This window comes from Centruroides vittatus, unplaced genomic scaffold (assembly GCF_030686945.1).
Source record: "Centruroides vittatus isolate TY-2023 unplaced genomic scaffold, ASM3068694v2 contig_628, whole genome shotgun sequence".
Classification (NCBI taxonomy): Eukaryota; Metazoa; Arthropoda; class Arachnida; order Scorpiones; family Buthidae; genus Centruroides; species Centruroides vittatus.
This window is the reverse complement of record NW_027122385.1, coordinates 4,133,002-4,155,520: the sequence shown is the minus strand read 5'-3', so window position 1 is coordinate 4,155,520 and position 22,519 is coordinate 4,133,002. Positions and strand designations below refer to the sequence as shown.

At 28.1% G+C, this 22,519-nt stretch overlaps 1 protein-coding gene across 1 annotated transcript in view; it reads right to left on the bottom strand.

Moving 5' to 3' along the window:
* LOC136979522 (limbic system-associated membrane protein-like) overlaps window positions 1-21,014 on the bottom strand; it is a 57,701-nt gene extending 36,687 nt beyond the window's left edge. The window contains exon 1 of the mRNA XM_067275525.1: window positions 20,779-21,014. Within this exon, the coding sequence (XP_067131626.1) occupies window positions 20,779-20,827 (49 nt within the window). The 5' untranslated portion in view covers window positions 20,828-21,014. The remainder of the gene's footprint in view (window positions 1-20,778) is intronic.
* Between the last annotated feature and the right edge of the window lie 1,505 nt (window positions 21,015-22,519).

Below are 22,519 nucleotides of genomic sequence, written 5' to 3'. Positions count from 1 at the left end.
GGAGAAAAAAAGAATGATTGCTCTTTAAAAAGTTAATTGCGATGGAAACAAAATATAAGTCTACGTTAAACTAAAATATATTTCACTTTTTCTGAGTCGTTTTATGTAATTATTTAATTTAAAAAATCTTATTTTTAAACGAAAAACTTTTTAAACTTTAAAACTTACAGTGATTAATCCTTGCATCAAAGTTTATTTTTTAAATTTTATTGCTATTTTTGGAAAGATTTTAAAGTAAATTATTTTTTAAAAAATTCCTTCAATTTTATTATAAACTTATGTTAGTAAATATTCGTGCTTAAATCCTTCTGGTAATTTTATTTATATATATTGTCTATATTACGTTCCAACAGTATATACATTATAAATAGTTGTCTAAAAGTTCTGAGTACACTTACCATTATAAATCGTAAAATGAATTTGTTAAAGTATTGTAATTTGTGTATTGAACAAGAAGAATTTAATTACTTAGAAACAAAACTATGAAATGAAGTATTTTAATTAGGTACCAATTTAGTTTTACAATGAGTAACTAACTTTTTAGCTATCCTGTACAATATTATACAGGATGTACACTATATCTTGAAATTGCTGAAAATAATCGTAAAAGTATTAAAATTATTTAAAATTCGTTAGATTTTAGCTTAATATTTACTATTTCATAGAAATTCACACAAAAAATAGTATTTTTGCACAACTGTTGCTCTGCTTAGAAATTCTCTTCTTTATAATTCAATATAATACATGTTGTCCTTAGACTATAATGCCAGCTTTAAAATATATCTCTAAAGTTTTTGTTCTACGCTCTAAATTACATCAGAATAAACTAATAAGCATTCAATAATCACAAAAATTAAACATATTTCATAAATACTTTATGAATCAAACTTACTTTACATAATCTCAGGATATTGCAGATATTTTAAGCACTTTAATATAGTAGACTTTACAGTATATTCTACATTAATTTTTAAAACAATTTCTAAAATATTTGGCAAGAAATTCATTTATATTAATGTCAAAATTGAGCTTTCTAATTTCTATATTACATAAAAATGTAGTAAATCCTAACAGAAAATTATATTTCGTTGCAAGTAGAATGTCGTAATATTGGAATATTGGAAAATGTAAGTTCGTATCAGTTATTATATTTAAATGAATCGAAATGGAAAGTGAAAAATGGTTGCTGAATGAATTTTAAAATATTTCTAAAAAATTATCAAGAAATAACACTTAATTATATAAAATTAAAATATTGATGCTGGATTATGGAGTGTAATTATAAATATTTAAATTGTTACTTCATAATATTTAATTATTTTTAATTAATTTAATTCAGTTTGATCAGTTGATTTTATTCACATGACTGTAATGGATTTTATATTGAAGTATCGTGCAGGAATTAAAAAAGAAATAATTTATAAAATAAGAAATGCAAAAACGGAAGAAGATTAATTATTTTCTTCGTGTATCAAAGATGAAGAAAGTCATTTTATTTAAAAAATATTAACGTAACTGACTAACGCAATATGCGGGAAAATTCGATTTTGATCTGAGTTTAATTCCTTTTTCTTACAGCGATTAAATGATAAAATAGGTCAGAAAACCAGGTTCTAAATTAGTTTCCCGCGTATTACGTTAAAATTCGCTTTTTAAAATTTAAATATAAAATATACAAAATGGCTCAATTAAAACCGAAAGCCAATAGAATTAACTTTTAAATTTAACTTTATAGCAATAAAAATAATTCATCGTACACATTAAGTCATAGAGATAATATATTGCACGTATCTTAGATGATGCTATACCATTTTCGATGCATTATATCAAAATTTTGCTTATTAAATTAAGATATAAACAACTCAATATATGTTTAAAAACAAAAAGCATTTATTTTACGAGTTTTGCATCTCTTCTACTGATAAATTGATTATTTTAATAGAAAATTTCCATGAATTATTACATTAAAGACATATATTTCATACAGATATCCAGAAAGTAAATATACGTTTTAAATAATTTTTTTTTAATTTATAAAATTTATTACTTTATCTTAAGAAATTCCCATAAAATTCTATTTTTATTATGCATTTAAATTTTTAAATTTTTTAAAAACTATTTTGCATTTAAATCTTTCAAACGTATAAAGTTTTGTATAGGACAAGCTTTAAGTAATTAGGAATATAAAATAAAATTTTATAAAATCTAATTATAATTAAGTGTTATTGGCAAAAGGAAATTGTGATAAAAATATTAGAAAATTGAATTTTATGAATTATATAAGGTTTATTCGATAAATTGACTTTAAAAGGTAAAGAATCGATTGTAAAGTTGATAAATTGTTTCCATTATTTTCTGTTCAACTGATACCTCTGACTTATCTTCTTATCTTTATATCTGTTCGATGTGCAATTATTTTTACTTAATCCCTAAAATGGGGTACAAAATACAGAAAAGTACTTGAATATTGTTTTATTTATATACTTTTTAATACTTACATGAGATAGAGGAGAGAGAGGTTGAAAATTTACTGTTTTCGACTATTACATTATCAGGGTCAGTTAGCCATGTTAAGTTTTTATATGTTTTAGAATTACACTTGTCAATAAATCATAAACTGATTTTAGAACAAATTAGTAAAAATATGATTGTAAAAAGTATAATGAAATATAAAGCAGAAATTTAAAAGTTTTACAAAGGTTAACAGACTGTTTGGCCACCCGTTAGATAAATATAGTCACTATTTTCGCGTTAAATTTAATCAAGATCTTTTCAATTTCTTCAGAAGTTGTTTGTATAGACAGACAGACGGACAATTTGAACAATTCAATCGGTTAGATTCGGCATTGATACTGGAATGCGCGTTTAAAAAAATAGCAAAAACTTCACTAGAATTTTCAATCGAAACGTGAATTGTCCGAAAAAATTTTATCTTTTTTTAGAAAAATCACGTTGAAATGATTTACCACGTCTTTTTTTCTGACAACATCATTTAGAAAAGTTGTCGAAGCATTCAAACAATGGCAGTTTTTGGAATTTCTCGTTTTTTTTTCTTTTTTTTTCTTTTTAGTAAAGAATCGTATTACTTAAACCGAAATTTTTTAGATACATTTACAGTTTTTAATCTTTTTTTACAAAAAAATTAATTTATAACAATTTTACACACTTTTTTAAGATCATTTTCTTCTAAATGATGCACACAATCAATAGTTTTCATTCGTTTCCTATCAAAAAGTCGCATTATTTGATAACGGTTCAAAAAACACACGATAGAAACGTTAAAAAAACATATTATTTACTTTTTTATAGTTAGAAAGGATCAAAGTTTCTTTCTCCATCATTTTTTATTGCCAAAGACATTTATATAGTAAAAAAAAAAAGTTTGAAGATTAATTATTTTCTCTCCATCCTCCCTACCTCTAAACTATTTTCTATACAGAACAATATCTCACTTGAATCGAGTTTTACATATAAATATATATTAAAATATAATAAATTACATATAAAAAAATTCTTAAGATATTAATTATTTTTTCTCCAGTCTCCCTACAACATCCATCCATTTCTAAGCAGAACAGCATCTCACCTGTATCGAGTTTCACATCTTTCACACAAAAATTCCCTTTATAAACACTTTTTTCTTATTTTCATTTGATATTTATTTTATTTCTTAGCGTATTTACATAAATATTTTTATTTCGTGTGCCATTTTATAAATAAAATTTTATTCGAAAAAAAAAGTTAATAAAAACACGCATCTTCTCTGTTATATATGAATATTACATATAAAAATGCCACTGATGAATGAAACATTTTAAAAAATATTTTAAATTCCTTTGAACTTAAATCATTATAGAACAAAATAATGAAATACAGATTTTTTAAATAAAAAAAATTTTTTTTTGCCCGTTTGGAAGTAAGCATATCGTTTGTGTATCATGATCATTATTTCTAAAACTTTAGTAAATGATACGGAAATTGTATAAAGATTTAGTAATTGGAAACTTCGAAAATGCCATTACTGAGACTACAAATTATAACTTTTTCTCTAACAAATTACATTTTTTTATGAATCTTTAAGAAAAAACTTTTCTTCGATTGTTTCTCTTCTTCTTCCTCTTCATCTTCTTAAACGTTTTCTATATTTAGTAACAAAGAAAATAATTTTTTGAAAAAGTTTAATGGCATTTTTATACACCTTTGTTGATTTTCGAGTAGATTTTTTATTGCCTAATAAATTTTTACTATATAATTTACGATTAACATAGAAATTTATATCTTATAATATCTACAACATTAAATTTTAGTCTCTAAAGATAAGTTTGAACCGTCTTTTAACAAAGAAAGAGTTATAAATTGATGATTTTACTTCAGAATTTACGATAAAATTTTATGATTTTATTTAATTAGTTATATATTTATTAACCATAATTTATAAGATTTTGTAATTAAATTAGTTAAAAGAGATTTGCTTGAAAGCTAAGAGATTGCTAGGAAATTTTAAGTTGATTTTATTAAGTTATAGATTTATTTTAAAGTAATGTAACATATTTATTAATTATATAATTTATTAAAAAAAACAAACTATAAAACTGTCTAGAAATTTCAATTTTTATACAAAAAATTTAGAGCTTTTCCTGTATATGCTCAGAACTGGAGGAACTGAAGATGGGAGAAGATAAGATGAAGGTGCAGGAAAATAGTTAAAATTCTTAACAATTTTAATTACATGGTAAGAATTTCAACTCCTTATTAAAGCAAACACGTGTAAAAATAATTTATATAAAAATAATTCAAAATGTTGCAAATGCTCTAAATATTCAGCAATTAAAATATAATATAACTTATATACATATTAGAGAAATTACGCTTAATGAATTATCATTAAGATATGTAATTTCTAATTAATTTAATACACAAACTGTTAGAATATTAAACTAAATTCCTCATAAAATACATTAAATATAAATACCCAAACATAAAATTATCATACAGCAGAGAATTTAGAATGTATCTTTAAACAAGATTAATTTTTATTATTTTTTAAATTTGTTACAAAATAGAAAAAAAAACTTCATTTATTAATTTATAAATAAAGACGTCTTATCGATTGAATTATAAATTTATTAAATTTGATTTATAAAAAATTAAACCATAAAATTATCCAAAACCTTAAACGTTTCCAAGAAAATCCAGGAATTTTTCTCGCAGCTGTTTTGAATTGGAGGAAGATGAAGATACGAATTTACTTGTAGATACTTATTGACTTCAATGAAGTGCAATTTTCTTCCTATATAATCGTAACTTATAAATCAAATTGAATATTCTATAGATTTATATAATAAATTTTCTAGATTTGAAACTAAATTAGACACATTAAACTTGATTGGAATGTATTCTTATCTAATTTACATGAAAGATGTAGTCTATCCAGTCAGAATTTTTGTTATATCAATAAAAATATTCTCTAAATTTGAATAGTTAATTAGCATTTAATTGGTCTTTAAATTTAATTGCACTGTAAGTTTTTAATTATAATGCCAATAAAAATGTATTTATTTAGTTAGTTAGTTTTATTATTCCTTTAAGGATTACATATCCTAAAAGAGGAAAAGGTTTACAAAAGTATGGAAAAATATATTCTAAAACAATTTTTCTTTATAGATTCACATTACTGAATGTTAAAAAAGTACATTTTCTAGTTTTCCAGATCAATTTTTTCCTTTATTAAAATAAAATATTAAAATTTTCCGGTTTTGCCTTCGCTTTTTAATTTGTTTGGAAATCGAATTTAAAAAAAAGAAGAAGAAAAATTCAAGATGATTTGTTAATCTCCTTATAAGAAACTTGTTTATCTTGAATGGAGTATCAACCCCTTAAGCAATTTTTAAGTGGTTTAATGTCAGATTAATTTATGATCGTTTAAAGTTCTTTGACAGATTATTCAAATATTTGTTTTATCAGAATTGCCTCTTTTATGCTCTATTCACACTTTTTTTTTTTTTTTGAAAAAAATGATAATACCACTTTCTTGCAGACTAGAGGCAGAAATATATCTGTAAAAAATCTATTTAGAAAATATTTATATGTCAATTTGAACTTACTTTGCAGTTAAAAAATTTGGAATTTTTAAAAAATATATACATAGCTTTTCTAAATTTATTAAGTAATTTTTTGGATTTTTGAATCTAATTTGAATTAAGGATATTTTAGACTATTTTTGAATATTCTTTTGCATCAAGAAACAAAGAGGTTATCTTTAAACAAATTATTTGTAAAATCTTTTTTATGTCAATTTTCAAACTGTTTCATAGTTTTCAAATTTGAGTTTTATCAAATATATATTTAAGTTTTTGTAAGAAGTTTTTTAGAGAAAATTCCGCGAGGAGGCGAGAAAAAAAAAGCAGGGGGCACTAGTTGTTTTTTTTTTCGACAAGAAGAAGAAGAAGAAAGATGGCTGCTTAGCCACTGTATATAGTCTTTTTGTTATAATTAAAAATTAGTTCAGTCGTTTTATCATCGTTGCCTTCTCGTGTCTTTTAAAACAAATTGTACACTTCAGCCGGAGTCGTACAAGAATTGGCGCAGTCGACAGGATTAGCTGATGTGCCACTACCAACCACGTCTACAAGAAACGAGCCGAAACGAGTAAGGCGCACGGACGAAGGTAGGAAGTCTTGAAGTTTAAGATTGAAGCTAAAAGTGTAAAATTTTGGTCGTAACCGAATCAAAGTTATAGAAAAGTTTAAGAGCTAACTCTAGGAAGCAATAGCTTAAAGATTTAGCGCCGATATTAGAAAAAAGTAAAGAATTTAAGTTGACGACCGTGATTTGGTTAGAAGCTAACATGTCTACGGTTGAAGAAATTAAACATGATTTAGAAGGAAGGACCATTGAATATTTGAGAGAGGAATTGGAGAAAAGGCAATTATCACGAGTCGGTAAAAAATCTGAATTAATAGAACGACTAACTAGTGCAATGTTAAGTGAAGAAGAGTATGTTAACAAGGCTAGCCAGGCAACGGAGGAAGAAGTCGTTAATGAATCTCCTTCTGAAGATCAAGCTGTAAATTCAAATCCTATGAGTATGATGCAAACGCTAATGGAAAAAGTAATATTATTAATAGATAACCAGCAACAGACAGTGCGAAACCCAAAGGAGACAGTTATCGAAGTACAAACTGTACCTGATTTGACGAGTTCTCTTCCTGAATTTAGCGGTACTACTACAGAGAGTGCTGACGAATGGTTGAATTATATTGAATTGACTCGAAATCAACAGAGACTAACTGAGACCCAAGTTCTTCCGCTAGCCATCAGCAAACTGAGAGGAGCAGCAAAAAACTGGCATAAAGCAATGGGTTACCAGCTTAACAATTGGACTGAGTGGAAAACAAGCCTAAAAAGCGAATTTGGTAAAAGACTGACGTTGAGAAGGTGGTGTGACAGAGTGAAAGAAAGAGAACAAAGACATGATGAGAGTCTCACAGATTATTTCTATGCTAAGCTGTGTTTGTTACGTACCAACTGTCCTGTAAATGTTACTGAAGCTGACGAAATTGATTATTTGCTGGATGGAATAAAAAATAAACAACACACAGTTACTATTGCTACTCATGATGTGCACAGTATTGCAGAACTACAGCGTATAGCGCGCAAGATAGATGAGCAAGAGACTGAGGTCAGGATGCATATGAAGACTCAAGTTCAACAACCTCATAAGTTCCCAAATAATACAAATGCTCGAGTAAAGGATCCGGCTATTGCAGGTGATGCTATTAAACGTACAGACGAGAAGTCAATAAGAAGAGACCCCAAGTGGAATGCTCAGATGCCTTTACAAATGACCCGATGTTACAAATGTCAACAGTTAGGACATCTAGCCAAGACATGTCCAAATGAAAATAGTGCACAGGCCAATGAATACAAAGCTGAAAGAGGAAGTACAAAAGAGATTAAAGACAGCAAGAAACAAAAACAAACGAGCAGCGCTTTAAACGTCAATGCTAACAGTTCTAAAGTTCATAGCCCATATATTAATGTTGAAGTGCTAATGATAGGAAAGATAAGAGCCCTTGTTGATACAGGTTCATGTCGTACAATAATTCGTCGGGATCAGTTACCTGTTGGTATAAGGATGTTAGATGACGACACCACTGAGTTCACTGGTATCGGCATGACAAAGGTGAAACCAATTGGATTTGTTGATCTACCTATTCGGCTGCAAGGACAAGTCACCACAGTGAAAACAGCAGTGTTCGAGAACAACCCAGTCCCTTTGACTTTGGGAGTAGATTGGATTGGCCAAGCAGGAGTGAAAATGACATTGAAGGAAGATAAATGTGAAATAGTCACAAGAGATGGTAATGTGATTCCAGCACAACCTCCCATTGAAGAATCAACACAAGAATTATGCTTGTTACTTCCTAGTGCTGTAGCAATACATACAACGGAGAGTAAGACTAAGTTTGAAGATCAGTGGAACTATTATCCCCATTCTGAAGAATTTGACGAACTACCAAACCCAGAAGAGTTCATACTTCAGAGTACAGAGAGCCAGGAATTAATTTTAAATGAAGAACAAAGGAAGGAAATTGAACTGCTAATTAGACAATATGACCGTATATTGCAAAATGAACCGGGAGAATATGATAGAGTTCATCATCGTATAGAACTGACAGACAAAACGCCGGTAAGAAAAACACCATACCATTATTCTTGGAGTGATCGAGAATTTATTAATGCAAAAATAAAGGAAATGCTTTCGTTAAACATTATACGAAAGTCAAATTCACAGTATGCATCTCCAGTCGTATTAGCCAAACAACCTCACCATGTTACGACAAAAATACGACTTTGTATTGATTATCGGGATCTGAATAGCAAGACAAAACGCGACTCATTTCCATTACCAAGAATAGATGATATTCTAGATAAGTTGCATAACGCCAAATATTTTTCGTCTCTTGACCTTGAGAGTGGTTACTGGCAAATTCCGATGGCAGAAGAAGATATACATAAGACAGCGTTCATTACAGCAGACGGATTGTATGAGTTTAACAAAATGCCGTTTGGGTTATGTAACGCTCCTGCCACTTTTCAGAGGGCGATGTCAGAATTGTTTCAAGGACAAGAAGGAATATTAGTTTACCTGGATGACATCATTCTGTTTTCATCAGATTACGAACACCACAAGAACTTAATCAAAACAGTACTAACAATACTAGCAAAAGCTCATTTAAAGATATCACCACAGAAATGCCAATGGGGATTAAAGGAAATTTCTTGTTTGGGATACCTTGTGAATGGAGATGGCAAGCGACCGAATCCAAAGAAAACAGAGGCTGTTAGTCACATAAAAACTCCTACGACCAAGAAACAGTTACAATCTTTCCTGGGACTTATGTCGTACTACAGGAGGTTTATTCCAAACTATGCCTTGATTTCAGCACCATTAAGACGAATGATGAAAGCAAACAACTATGAATGGAACGAAGAAACTCAAGATAGCTTTAATAGATTGATTCAGTGTCTGAGGGAAGCACCTATACTTGCCCACTTTGACCCTGATGCTCTAACTGAGGTACACACTGATGCCTCTCAAGAAGGTATCGCAGCAGTACTCGTGCAGGAACAAAATGGAAAGAAAGTTGTTGTGGAATATGCAAGTCGAAGTACCAGTGATACAGAACGCATTCTTCATTCGACCGAACTCGAAGGGATCGCAGTACACTGGGCCATCTGTGAAAGATTTCGACATTATTTGGTTGGAAAGAAATTTACCCTATACACTGATAATTGGGCAATCAGTTGTTTAAAGGCTAAAAGAAAACTTGGACGCAAACTCGCTCGCATAGCTTTAGAGTTACAGGAATATGAATATGACGTTAAGCATAAGAAAGGAGCTACCAACGTACTACCTGACATTTTATCTAGAAATCCAATCCCAGAATTAAACGTACAAATGCTGAGCTTGGAGAGGAGAATCTCTAGTGAAATCGAACGTCATCAAAGCGACGACCCAAAATTAGATAGCATAATTAGAATATTGAAAGACGAAAATCTCTCACTAGAAGAACAACGTAAGTGTACTTCTACAAAGAATCGTTTTGTGCTACAAAATGACATATTATATCATTACGATGTTCAAGATAGAAATCATTTACAACTTGTTGTACCAGAGAAGCTCAAGCCTGAAGTCTTGAAAGCCAATCACGACAATATTTTAGCTGGCCATTTTAATGCAGAGAAAACCTTGTCAAGAATCCTAGATCACTATTGGTGGGAACATATAGTGAAAGAGGTTAAGAGTTACGTTAGCAGTTGTCAAGTATGTCAAATGAATAATGATTATCCATCAAAAAACAAAGCTTTCTTACAAACAAAGGACGTACCGTCACGGCCCTTTGAAATGTTGGGTCTTGATCATATTGGAATACTCCCATCAAGATCGAGAAATTCAAAAAGATGGATTTTGATGTGCATAGATTATTTTACCAGATATTTAATCGCTATCCCTGTGAGTAGTTTAAGCACAGAAACTACATTGAGAGCTTTACAAGAGAGTGTATTCGATGTGTATGGATTTCCAAAGACGATCATTTCGGATCAAGGAACGTCTTTTGTGTCCGAAGATTTTGAGAACTTTTTGGAGGACCATGGCGTTCGTCATATCCGAACTTGCGCTTTCCACCCCCAAGCAAACGGACTTGTGGAGAGAACAAACCGTACTCTAGAAGACATCTTTAGGAAATATTCTAACGACGATATCACAGCTTGGAAAAGACATGTATCAACAGCAGTGTTTGCTTATAACACAACAAAGCACAAGTCAACTCAACAAAGTCCTTTCTACTTGCTCCATGGTTTTGAGCCAAGAACACCAGAAACACAAAGATTAGGGGAAGGACAAACTCTGAAAGAAGCTGAGAATAGATTGACTGAACTGTTTATTAATCGGATACAAGCAGTTGAAAATCTTGCTCAAGCTCATGATCAGAATAAAACATCTTTTGACAAAAATAAGCACGAATCGAAGATTAAGGAACACGACTTAGTATTGTACCGTCGTTTAAACAGACATAAATTTCAGAACAAATGGAAAGGCCCATATATAGTAAAGAAGATGGTAAATCCCGTCACCTATCTTATTGAGGGAATTCAAGATGATGACAACAGGATCGTACACGTGAGTCAGATCCGTCCTTATCATCAAAGAACCGATCGAGAAGGACAACGTGGAAATGAAGCTACGAACAAAAAATAACTGTTACTAATGTCTCTAGAAGATAATTTTAAACAAAAGCTGTTGTTTTGTATAAAAGCAGTCGTAGCCGAGATGTAAGAAGTTTTTTAGAGAAAATCCCGCGAGGAGGCGAGAAAAAAAAGCAGGGGGCACTAGTTGTTTTTTTTTCGACAAGAAAAAGAAGAAGAAAGATGGCTGCTTAGCCACTGTATATAGTCTTTTTGTTATAATTAAAAATTAGTTCAGTCGTTTTATCATCGTTGCCTTCTCGTGTCTTTTAAAACAAATTGTACACTTCAGCCGGAGTCGTACAGTTTTATTGTGTTATTTTTAAATTTTAGAATATATTTTGCCATTTTTGAAGTGAACGATTTTTTTCTTTTTGCATTAGAAATCAAGAATCCACCTATAAAAAATTTATGTGGATAATACACTCATTGACTGAAAAGTTAGGCACCAAGAGGTTGGTTGGTGTTGGAATCGAATGAAACTTTATATTATGCGAATGTTATGACGATAGTAATAAGTGGGCTAGTTAAAAGAAACTTTAGTAACTTGTAGGATCTCCTCTTGCTTGGATATGTGCGGGCACGGCCATACTGTTGAACACGAATATAGGTACTGTACCTTATGTTATCATGCGACAGATTTGAAACATTCATGGGAAATCGTAGCTGTGTATGGCCGAGCATTATCTTGTTGATAAAAGGCTGTTTGCTAGTTCTGCCATGAAAGGCGATACGTAAGAGCGCAGGATTTCCTTAACGTACTGTTGTTGCTGTCAATGTCCACTACTAGGGATGATTGTAATACGATAGGGCTCCCAGACCAGCCTGCGAGCTGTGGGCAGTGTGTTGCTCAATAGTAAAAAAAGAGATTAAAGGTCTCACCAGTGATCCTGCACATTTAAGTCGTCCGTTCCCAAATAGAACAAGGATTCGCCACTAAACACGATATGCTGCCAGTCTTTAACAGTTCGTGCTACTCTGCCACGGCACTACTGCATGCGAAGTCCATGATGTTGGGATGTTAAAGACAGGGCTCCTAGCGGTCGCCTTGCATACAGATATGTTGCTACTAGTTGCCTGCCAACAGACGTGGATCTATAGAGATACTTTCAGCCTTTCTCTGGAAGATGTACGAAGATCCATAGTAGCTGGTCATTCTTGTAACGATCATCCGAGTTGTCTGGACGTGCAGAGTTTGTCCGCTCTGTCTTATCCATTATCCCCAACACCATCTTACAATAAAGTTGGAACCTCCCAAATGACTTGCAATTCGACGAAACGGCAATCCTACTTTCCGATAATGTGTAATATCTTTCACTGCGGCTTATACGTAGATCTAGCGTTCGAAAACATTCAAACAACAGAAAAGTACATTGAAAATTGTAAACACAATAAGCCTCTGCGAGCCTTTTTATAAAATAGTCGGGTAAGGATCTTAAAGGTTTTTTGTGGCATTACCTCCCTTGCAATCGGATCACAACTGTAATCATTTACATACCTGAGACAGTTTTATGTTGAGTTTTACTGTATTCGAAGTATTTATATGTGAATTTTCAAACTATCATATAATTGAAAAACTGAAATGTTATTTTAAAAATATATTTAAGGTCTTTTGTAACATTACCATCTACCATCTATTTGAAAACTAAAAATTATATTTTGCTAATCTTTGAAGTAGATAATACCATTCCCTTTCTTAAAAAACCAAGAATTCATCTTTTAAAAAATTCATTTACAAAATATTTATATACTAGTACATTGCGCGATTTGTCGTATCGCGATTGAATCGAAGCGGAACCGGAAGGAAAGAAGCGATCCTTGCATCTGTTAGGCACAGAAGAGGAGATTCTTGTACAGTACCTGACGGACCCGCTGACAGGTGAACTTTGCCCTTGCCGCCATAAAAGAAACTATTCTCGTACCTGCAAGCCACGGGAGACACCTTGCACTGGCCAGGTACGGAGAGACGATCCAAGAACAAACCATCGCCATCGATTGCTTTGTTCTTGTGTGTTGTTTGTTTGTCGCGCCTATTTTCCCTTTGGCGCACGTAATACTGTTTTTATTTGTGACCCCTAGGAATAAATTCCATTAGATGCGCTCGTCGCATCAGAGAGCATGGAAATTATCACTGTAATATCTTTGTATATTCAAAACGAAGTCACGGACTCTTATTTTTACTTTCCTGGCTCTGTTATAGATAACAGAGGGAAAGTATGGCGATCGGTCAAAAAAATGATCCCCCCCCAAGATTTAAAAATTTTTGAACTTAGGGGACCTTGAAAGGTTGAGAAATGCAAAAAAGTTCAGTTTTTTTCTGTATGTATGAATGTTGATGTATGTGTGTGTGTGGGGCACGATTTTATTTACTTTTTTTGTAACTTAATAACTCTTGTGCTTTCGAAAATTTCTGAAATTTTTCAGGGAGGTTTGTGTGTATTAGGGGATTGATGCTATTAAATTTTGTGGTTAAAGGTCGAGAGGTGGGGAGGTAAAGGGAGTCCGACTTAATGACGATTTTACTTGTTATAAGCATTTACATTTTTTTTTTTAAATATAAAACCCATCCCCACTCTCAAAATTAAGTTTTTTGTCATTTTATAATTAAAAATGTAAATAGCTTTTTAATAATCTATTGTAACAGATAGCGCCACCAGAATTTTAAATGTTGCCGGAAAAGTTAAGCGATTTGTTACATTTTTTTACATTTAAATGAATCCACATTACATTTCCGGATTCCTCGTCTCAATTAATGGAAAATGGCAAAGTTTTATCAAAATCGATCCATTAAATTTTGAGAACGAACTCGATTCTATAAGCCCATACAAGACGTGCTAGCGACCTCGAAACATCGCATGATAAAGTCGCGCAATTCGTGCGATATCGCTTTGTCGCGCGCGCTCGTGAATCTCGAAAACGAAGCCATGGACCCTAATTTTTTATTGAATTTTTGGATTCGGCGTCGCAATTAATGGAAAACGACAGAGTTTAATGAAAATCTATCGAACGGATTTTGAGAACGAACACAATTCTGTAAGCCTCATAGAAGAAGCTTTGCTAACGCACCGCTTCAATGAATTTTTAAATTAGTTTTTCTGTTTGAAAATTGGAATTTTATTTTTTAAAAAATATAGATTTTTCTAAATTTTATTCTTATATTTTTGGGCATAATTTTAGAATATTTTAAAGCTATTTTTAAACTAATTTAATTGTAAAAACTTTATTTGATTTTTATATAAATATAAAAACATTCTTTTAACATTGATTGCGTGCTACTTTCTTTTTCAGTTTACAGTCTTAGTATTATATGACCTAATTATATATAAAAATATTTTTCAGACAATAACTAATCCGAAATCTTTTTATAATAAAATTATTAAAGAATATATATTTATAATATTTTATAAATTTTGCGTGTATATTGTTCAATGTAAATAGACTTTCTGTTTTGAATTTTGATGTAAATATATTTTATTTTTTAAATTCCTTTTAAAGAAAATTTTAAAATGACTGCATTTACATTTGGCACCGGGCCCATTACCTTAATAAAAAAAAATATTATATATTCATTAGTGATTAATATTATAAAAGTATTTTATAAAATACATAATATAAATTTTTTTTTTATTTTATAATTAAAAATTCATTATTCTGCTATTATTAATTCATTAATAATCAAGTTTTGTTGTATTAATTGATAAATCCTAATATTATTAAGTATTTTCGATTATTATTCCAACCTTTTTCATGTTCTGAACACAAAGATGTAATTTGCCATTTCTCTGGGGGACGCGAGCTACCAGTTGGATTATCTTGTACAGATTAACGGTAAAGAATAGGGTATCAATTCTTAATCTTTTCTTTTGATTCCTATCTATAAATTTTGGGATACTAATCTATATTTGGCGCATTATTAAGGAATTAAATCATTTTCTGTTAGAGTAGGTGATTATCTTCTTTATTCTTCCTAAAAAATGAAAAGATTTTCCTAAAGGTCTTTGGAAAATATACTAGAGATTTAGAATGTATTCTTGAATTTTTATGTATGAAAACATCCAATAATGTCGTACATAAAAACATATACATAAACATGTACATACATTGTATTCATTATATAAAAACGTATGAATATGCACATAATTTACATTTATTACATACAAGATTACATAAATAAACATATATGTATATATTACATTCATTATATAAAGCATACATACCTAAACATGTACAGTACATACATACATGCATACATAAACATATTACATCCATTCCATAAATTATGCATAGGCTACATAAATGTTCATACAAAGAAAAACACAATATTTTTTTAATAGGAAAATTTAATATTTCTTGATATTTTCTTACTTGTTTTTAATATTAAAAATACAGAAAATTCGACAAATTTCAACTAAAAAATGCTTTTTTTTTAAACAATCATCAATTAATTATTCATTTAAAAGGTAATTTTAGTAAGTAACAAAAGCATTAGTAATATAATAATAATAATAATAAATAAAATAAAATTCTCGACAATAAAATTTTAGAAAATAATTTTAATATAAATTTGTAAAAAATTAATAATGATAATTTTATTTAAAAAATTTAGTATTTAACTAAATTATAACGATAATAATTCATAAACAATTAATAATTCATTTTCTCCTTCCTTATGTTTAAAAATATGTATAAATATTTTATATTTCTTAGTTTTTTTTTAAAGAAATTTTGATTAAAAAATCTTTAGAAAGAAGAATTTACGAAACGAGAAAGAATTTCTCGTAATTGTAATTAATTTAACTGAATAAAAATAAAAAGAAATTACTTAAGTTCATTTATACTTAATTTTTTTGACATAGGAAAATAAATAGATTTAAATCAATTAAAATATAAATTTTTACAGAAGTACTTTCCAACCTGTTTTAGCCTTCAAGTCCAAGGATGCAATCTGATATTTCTTCGAGGGTGGCGAACTACCAGTTGAATAGTAATTCATTTATAAAGACGTGGTCACTATTATCAATATGAGCTTTTTATTGATTTTGTATTCGAAGTAATTAATTTACACTTGAATCAATATCAAGTGAAATTTAGTAAAATAAAGCTTTTAAAATACAATTACTCATCAGTGACGAGTTCAATTAATCTTAACTTGCTATTTTTGAGAAAATTTTCGGACAGACAAAAAATAAGTACAAAAATACAATTCTATTCTTATCATATTTCATTTTTTTACAGACAAACACACAGACGAACAAATTTAAGATAAAATCTCAACTTTTTAAAGTTTCTAAAAAAAATAATAAATATAAACTATATTACCAAATATAAAACAATGCATATATATATTATTCTGTCTGTCTTTTTGTCCATTCGAAACTTTAAAATATTCATTTCATTAATGAATATTTTAAAATATCTAAAAAATATATATATCAACTCACAAAAATACAATTCTGGAACAATTTCCAATGTAAAAATATGATAATAAAATTGCTTATTTTTATATTTTTATACATATTATATCAATTTATTATATTATAATAGCTTTGTTTTCAATGATACCATGTTTGTATCAATAGCCTACGGCCATTCCGAATGAACTTAATGTATAGATTTAGGTAGCAATTTATTCTTCAAGATATAAATACAAGAATTTTTTAAAAAATATTCAAAAAAGTATAAAAAGACACCTGCACCGAACGAGTCATCACTCTAGAAAACATATAATTTACTTACTTTTCAAATGATCTTCACACTATAACCACATTTAAGTGTATTAAATCGCAAGATATTCTCTAAAGTTCTTTTGAATAATATAAAAAAGGAATTAAATATTTAAATTTTATCAAAATTCTCTTCAAATTTTACTTTATTTATTTATTTATTTCGAATTTCTGTTGCACATTTTTCAATATTTTGCTATAGGAAAACGTTACTTCCTATAAGGGTAATTATTATAATAATAACATAACGATTGTTACTATAGCAACATGTCTGTTCGAGGTTAATAAAAAAATAAATGTATTTATAGAAAAGTAATTTAATTACCTTCATAAATGACAGAAAATGCGTTGAGGAAATCAAATTCTCCGTTTAAACAATAAACAGGAAATTAGTTATTTAAACGTTTAATAATTTATTTATAAATTTATATATATAATTTTATTTATTTTTTAAAAAAATCTATAAATTTACTTAATTTTTTCCTATATTATGTATTAAATATATCGGGAATTTAATGTATTAAACGTGGTTTAATATATCAATACCTTCAGCGCGTAGAACGTATCGAGTTAGTTCTAAGTTTAGACGTGATCAATTATTAAAAGTTGATAAATTAGAGTTAATTAATCAAAGTTAAAAATGTAGTTTTTCGAATATTATTTTTACAAACGATCAAAAAACAATTTAGGAAGTGATTTTCCATGATTTTTAACAATTAAACTCACTTAATTTGTTATTTTAGTTACTAGTTTATACATCCAAATAATTGTATTCTTGCCAATTGGAACATGGGGCATTTACCTTTAAATGTGTTGAGTTAAATAATAGATTTTTTAGAACTGATATTTTTATAAAACATCGCCCCATTTTGGGTGACTTTTTTAAATATTTAAACTCATAAAATCTAGCAATTCTTATAGTTTTTAAATGTAAAATTGTTTAGTGTTGAGCGCGGAAATGTATCGATGATAACGATGATAACAATAATGATAATGGTAAGGGATCAAAAAATAAGTTTATTTGAATATAAAAAGACGTTTATTTAGTAAAATTTATATATAAAAATTTAAATATAAAATTGTTTTGTTCAGTTAGAAAAGCGGCGAAATATTTGTAACGATGATAAGGATGATGAAAGATAAAAGATAAATTTGTTTAAATCCAAAAGTCCTCTATATAGATTTTACAATATTATTTATACAATCATCTTATGAAGTTAGAAGAACGTAAAAGTATGTCGATGATAATGAATGAATGATGATGGTGGTGATGATGATAAAAGGTTAAAAAAACAAGAATATATTTAAATTTAAAAAAGACATCTGTGATATTTTCAAGCAAAATTGTCATAATTTACGCATAAATTTACTGTAATACACGCAAAATTTTGGTGTATAGTTTAAAAAAATCTCTAGTTTTCGAGAATACGTTACTTTGAATTATGCCAAAAAAAGTCTTGTTCTTTTTTTGTATTTTGTATAAGATCATATACAGTTGGTAATAAAAAACTGCATCATCTACCACTTTCTTTTACGATCTCTCATAAGAAAAGTAGATGTTTTTTATTTTTGAATTGCCTATATTTCTTTCCGCATTGCAGTTTATGAAGTTCCTACGAAGGAAGAAAGTAGGAAAGGAAGAAACATTTTTCAAAAAACGGTAAAATATTAGCGACAGTTTGACAAAAATAAAAAGTAATTTCGTTTATATTCTTAATAAAATGCAGTGTACAAAGCTAGAAAATATGATTTCTAACGTTATAAAGTGTCATAGTTTCAGATGAAACAAATTATTTTTAGAGTTTTATTTTAGAAATGATGATCTAGAAACACAAATCCGATCAATTCTAGAACAGAAAACATTATTTTAGATTTAAAATTTGATGGTTTAAAACAAAAGTAAAACAGTAAATTCTTTTTTTCCGAAGAAAATGTCTTAACAATTCGACTTTCTGGATTTTATGGCATTCACTTTAATTGTAATTATAAAGAAAATTCGATTAACTTGTTAAATTTTTATGTAAATCAGTTGACAGAAAATGTATTTATGTTTAAAAAAAAGTAATTTATTTTTGTCTTTTTTAAAAATTTCCTCATGATTCGACACATAATTAAAGCCATTTACGTTCCAGGACATAACAAACTTTTAATTAGATGATAAGAATGCTATATATTAGTTAATTACTAACTTTATAGGTTTTCACCTTATCTTTAAAAGATAATGCCTAAGAATTATTTCAATAAATTAACGTAGAAAAGTATTTACAACTCGAATTTTTTTAGTAAAAACTCCACCAACCTGTCGCTCGCGAGCCCCAAAGAAGCTCAAGATTAGTAAGTGACAGCTTGAAAACTATTTTTTTAAAATTAGTTATATAATTATAATATTCGATTCACGTATTAAAAATTATTTTAAAAAATGATCCCACGGGACAATATTAAGCAGAGAAATTAATGTAATTATATTAATAATAATAATGTCGATAATCATCCATATAGAAAAGTTATTTAGGAAATGATGAAAATGTGGTAAATATTCGTAGAATTATGATGAAATTTTGTGGTAAATATTTAAAATTATTTTTACTTTTTGAAATATTTGTTTATTTTTATTATTTTAAAACATTATTTAAAAGTTTTTTAGTTTCTAGTACTTTTTTCCAGGAGTTATTTCTATATTCTTAACCATTCACATATATATATATATTTTCTCAGAGTAGTTTCTAAAAAAAAAATCGAATTACTTCTTGTCAGATTTTTGGATATTGCACGAAGGAATAAGAAAAAATACTTTAACGTGATCTACTTTCTAGAGCAGTAGTAAAATTACAGTAGTCATATTTAAATAAATAAAACTTGAAACCACATTTTATGTGTTTTTCTTATTATTATTTTTTTAAATAAAATTCTACTTATAGTTTAATTATAATAAATAACTTATATATATTTATAAAAACACAAATTATATTTTAATATATAAGTAATAGTGTAATTATTAAGCAAAATTACAGTAGTCATATTTAAATTTAAAAAAAAATCACGTGACTACATTTTATACGTATTTTTCGATTTTCTTTATAAAATTCTAATTATATTTTAATTGCGATAAATAATTTATATACATTTCTATCAAAATAAATTATATTTCGATTTTTAAATACGTAAGTAATGACGTAATTATTGAGTAAAATATACAAATGACGTAAAGAAATTAACGAGATTTTAAAAGAAAAAATGTTATTTATAATAATTATGTAAGAAAAATAAACTATACTTTAATTGAAATAAACAAAATTTATAAAAACTTATCAAGAATTTTATTAATTTTTATAGATATTCACTAATTTAAGTAATGAAAAATGAAGTCATTCTCAAGGATATCGAATTATTTAAATTATTCCTGAATTTTTTATATTAATTTCTAGCTATAAAAAATTTAAATTACCATTAAACATAATTTTTAATATCTAAAAACACCTTAATTTAATAAAAAATTGGTTAAAAATATTATAAAAAATTTAATTTACAACTTACCTGAATCACTAACACTGTGAATTTATATACATTTTTAATATATATACAACGTAAAATATATAAAATAGCATATATACACCGCATAAGCAGACACTAAAGCAGCTTATATTTGTTAGAATTTTATAAATTTTTATAAATATATAAGCAAAAATTACACACGGAAGTAAGGAATAAAATAAAGGAAAGCATATACACATGAAGCGATATATATGCCACAATATTTTCTTTTTTTCGTTTAAATAATATAAAAATAACGTTCATCACTTACTGATACGAACGATAAAAGACAGTATAGTTGACAGAGTCCATCCATACATGCGCAATACAGGGACTTGAGACAAACATGTAATGCTAAACACGATATATCAGTCTACTCACGTTGACAGACGTTTGAATCTTTGAGACATGGACACAGACTTTCAACACTATCGACCAAGCAGGTGTGTGTGTGTGTGAGTATGTGTCTTTGCTGTGTTAGATACAGGTTGAGTCACTTACTAAACCTGTCGCTCCAGTATCTGTTCCTTCGTTGGCTGATTTTCTAGTCACGTGTCAGCTTAATAGATGAATGGGGTGAACTCAACACTGCGCAATGATACCGGTATGTAGACACAGCTATAGGAACAATTACATCTTTTAAAAAAGAATTTCTTAAAATTTAAATATAAATTTAATTATTTTTATATTTATTTATAATATTTTTTGTCTACATTTAATACAAATATATATATATGTGCGTATTTTTTATTTTATTTTAACCTAGAAACATTTTCGAACAAGCAATTTCCGTTAAAAAAAATAAATAAAAAATGTTTTAGTTTTTTATATATTTTTTTCTAAAATAACACAGAAAAACATTTTAATATTGTTATTATTTTCGTCAAAATAAAACCAAAATGTGTCAACTTATTTTAAGAATATAATAAAAAGTTAAATGTGTTTGGTAAGCAAAATGTTATTTATACTTATCAAAACTCGTTTAAATTAATTAATATAATAATCGTGTAGATCAGCATAATAGTTAATTAGGTAAACAAGATTACAATAGATAATTATAATGAACAAGGTGGAAGACCAAAAACTGCTTGTTCAATTTGTAGTGTATCGAAGCTATCTAAGTGTACAATTAATGATTAAATGCCAACTAAACATAATTTGTATCTATCTATATTTATTTATTTACAGTGGCGTAGCCAGGAATTAAATGTGGTAGGAACTGACAAGTGAACTTAAATTACACCAACCATAAATGTTCTTACATCAGGAGCAATATCCAGGGGGTGACAAGTAAACTTATATTATACTAGTCCGTATATATTTTTATAGCAAGAGTGGCTTCAAGGATGGCCATGAAGGCAATCTCCTCTGAGACTTATTCCATGATCCACCATCGTCTTTAACGCAAACATTTAAAAAAAAATTTATATTAAATTAATTAACTATTAAGATAATATTTTTCTTTATAAGAATTAAACTTTAAACTTTAATTTATTTTTCATTAAAAATTATTTTGGGGGGGTTATAGCCTCTTCCTCCCTGACTACGCCAGTATTTAATACTTAATTTACTTTAATTGATTTTTCTTAAATAAATTTATCTTAATAGATAATAAAATAAATATTTTTAAATATGAAAAATGTTTATTTTCTTAATAAAAAAAATAGAAATATTTTTGTACTAAAATTGATTTCTGAATCTAAAAAACAGATAAACAATATTAAAAATTTTTCTTCTTTTTCTTTAGTGATTTCATGTAAGAAATTTCATTCAATTTCTTCCTATTCATCTTTATTCCTTTTCAATTTGTTCAATCTAACAATCATCAATTCTGTTATGAGAAATTTTTTGAAAACATTTTGATCGTCTCTCAGTGACATTAACTTTTAAAAAAATTTACAAAATATTTTATAAACGTGCTCGAAATTTCAAGTTGAAATATATTTAAGTTTTATGTCCAGCACAGTAAACAGCGCTTGATGAACACACTCGTATATATACGTATGCATGTA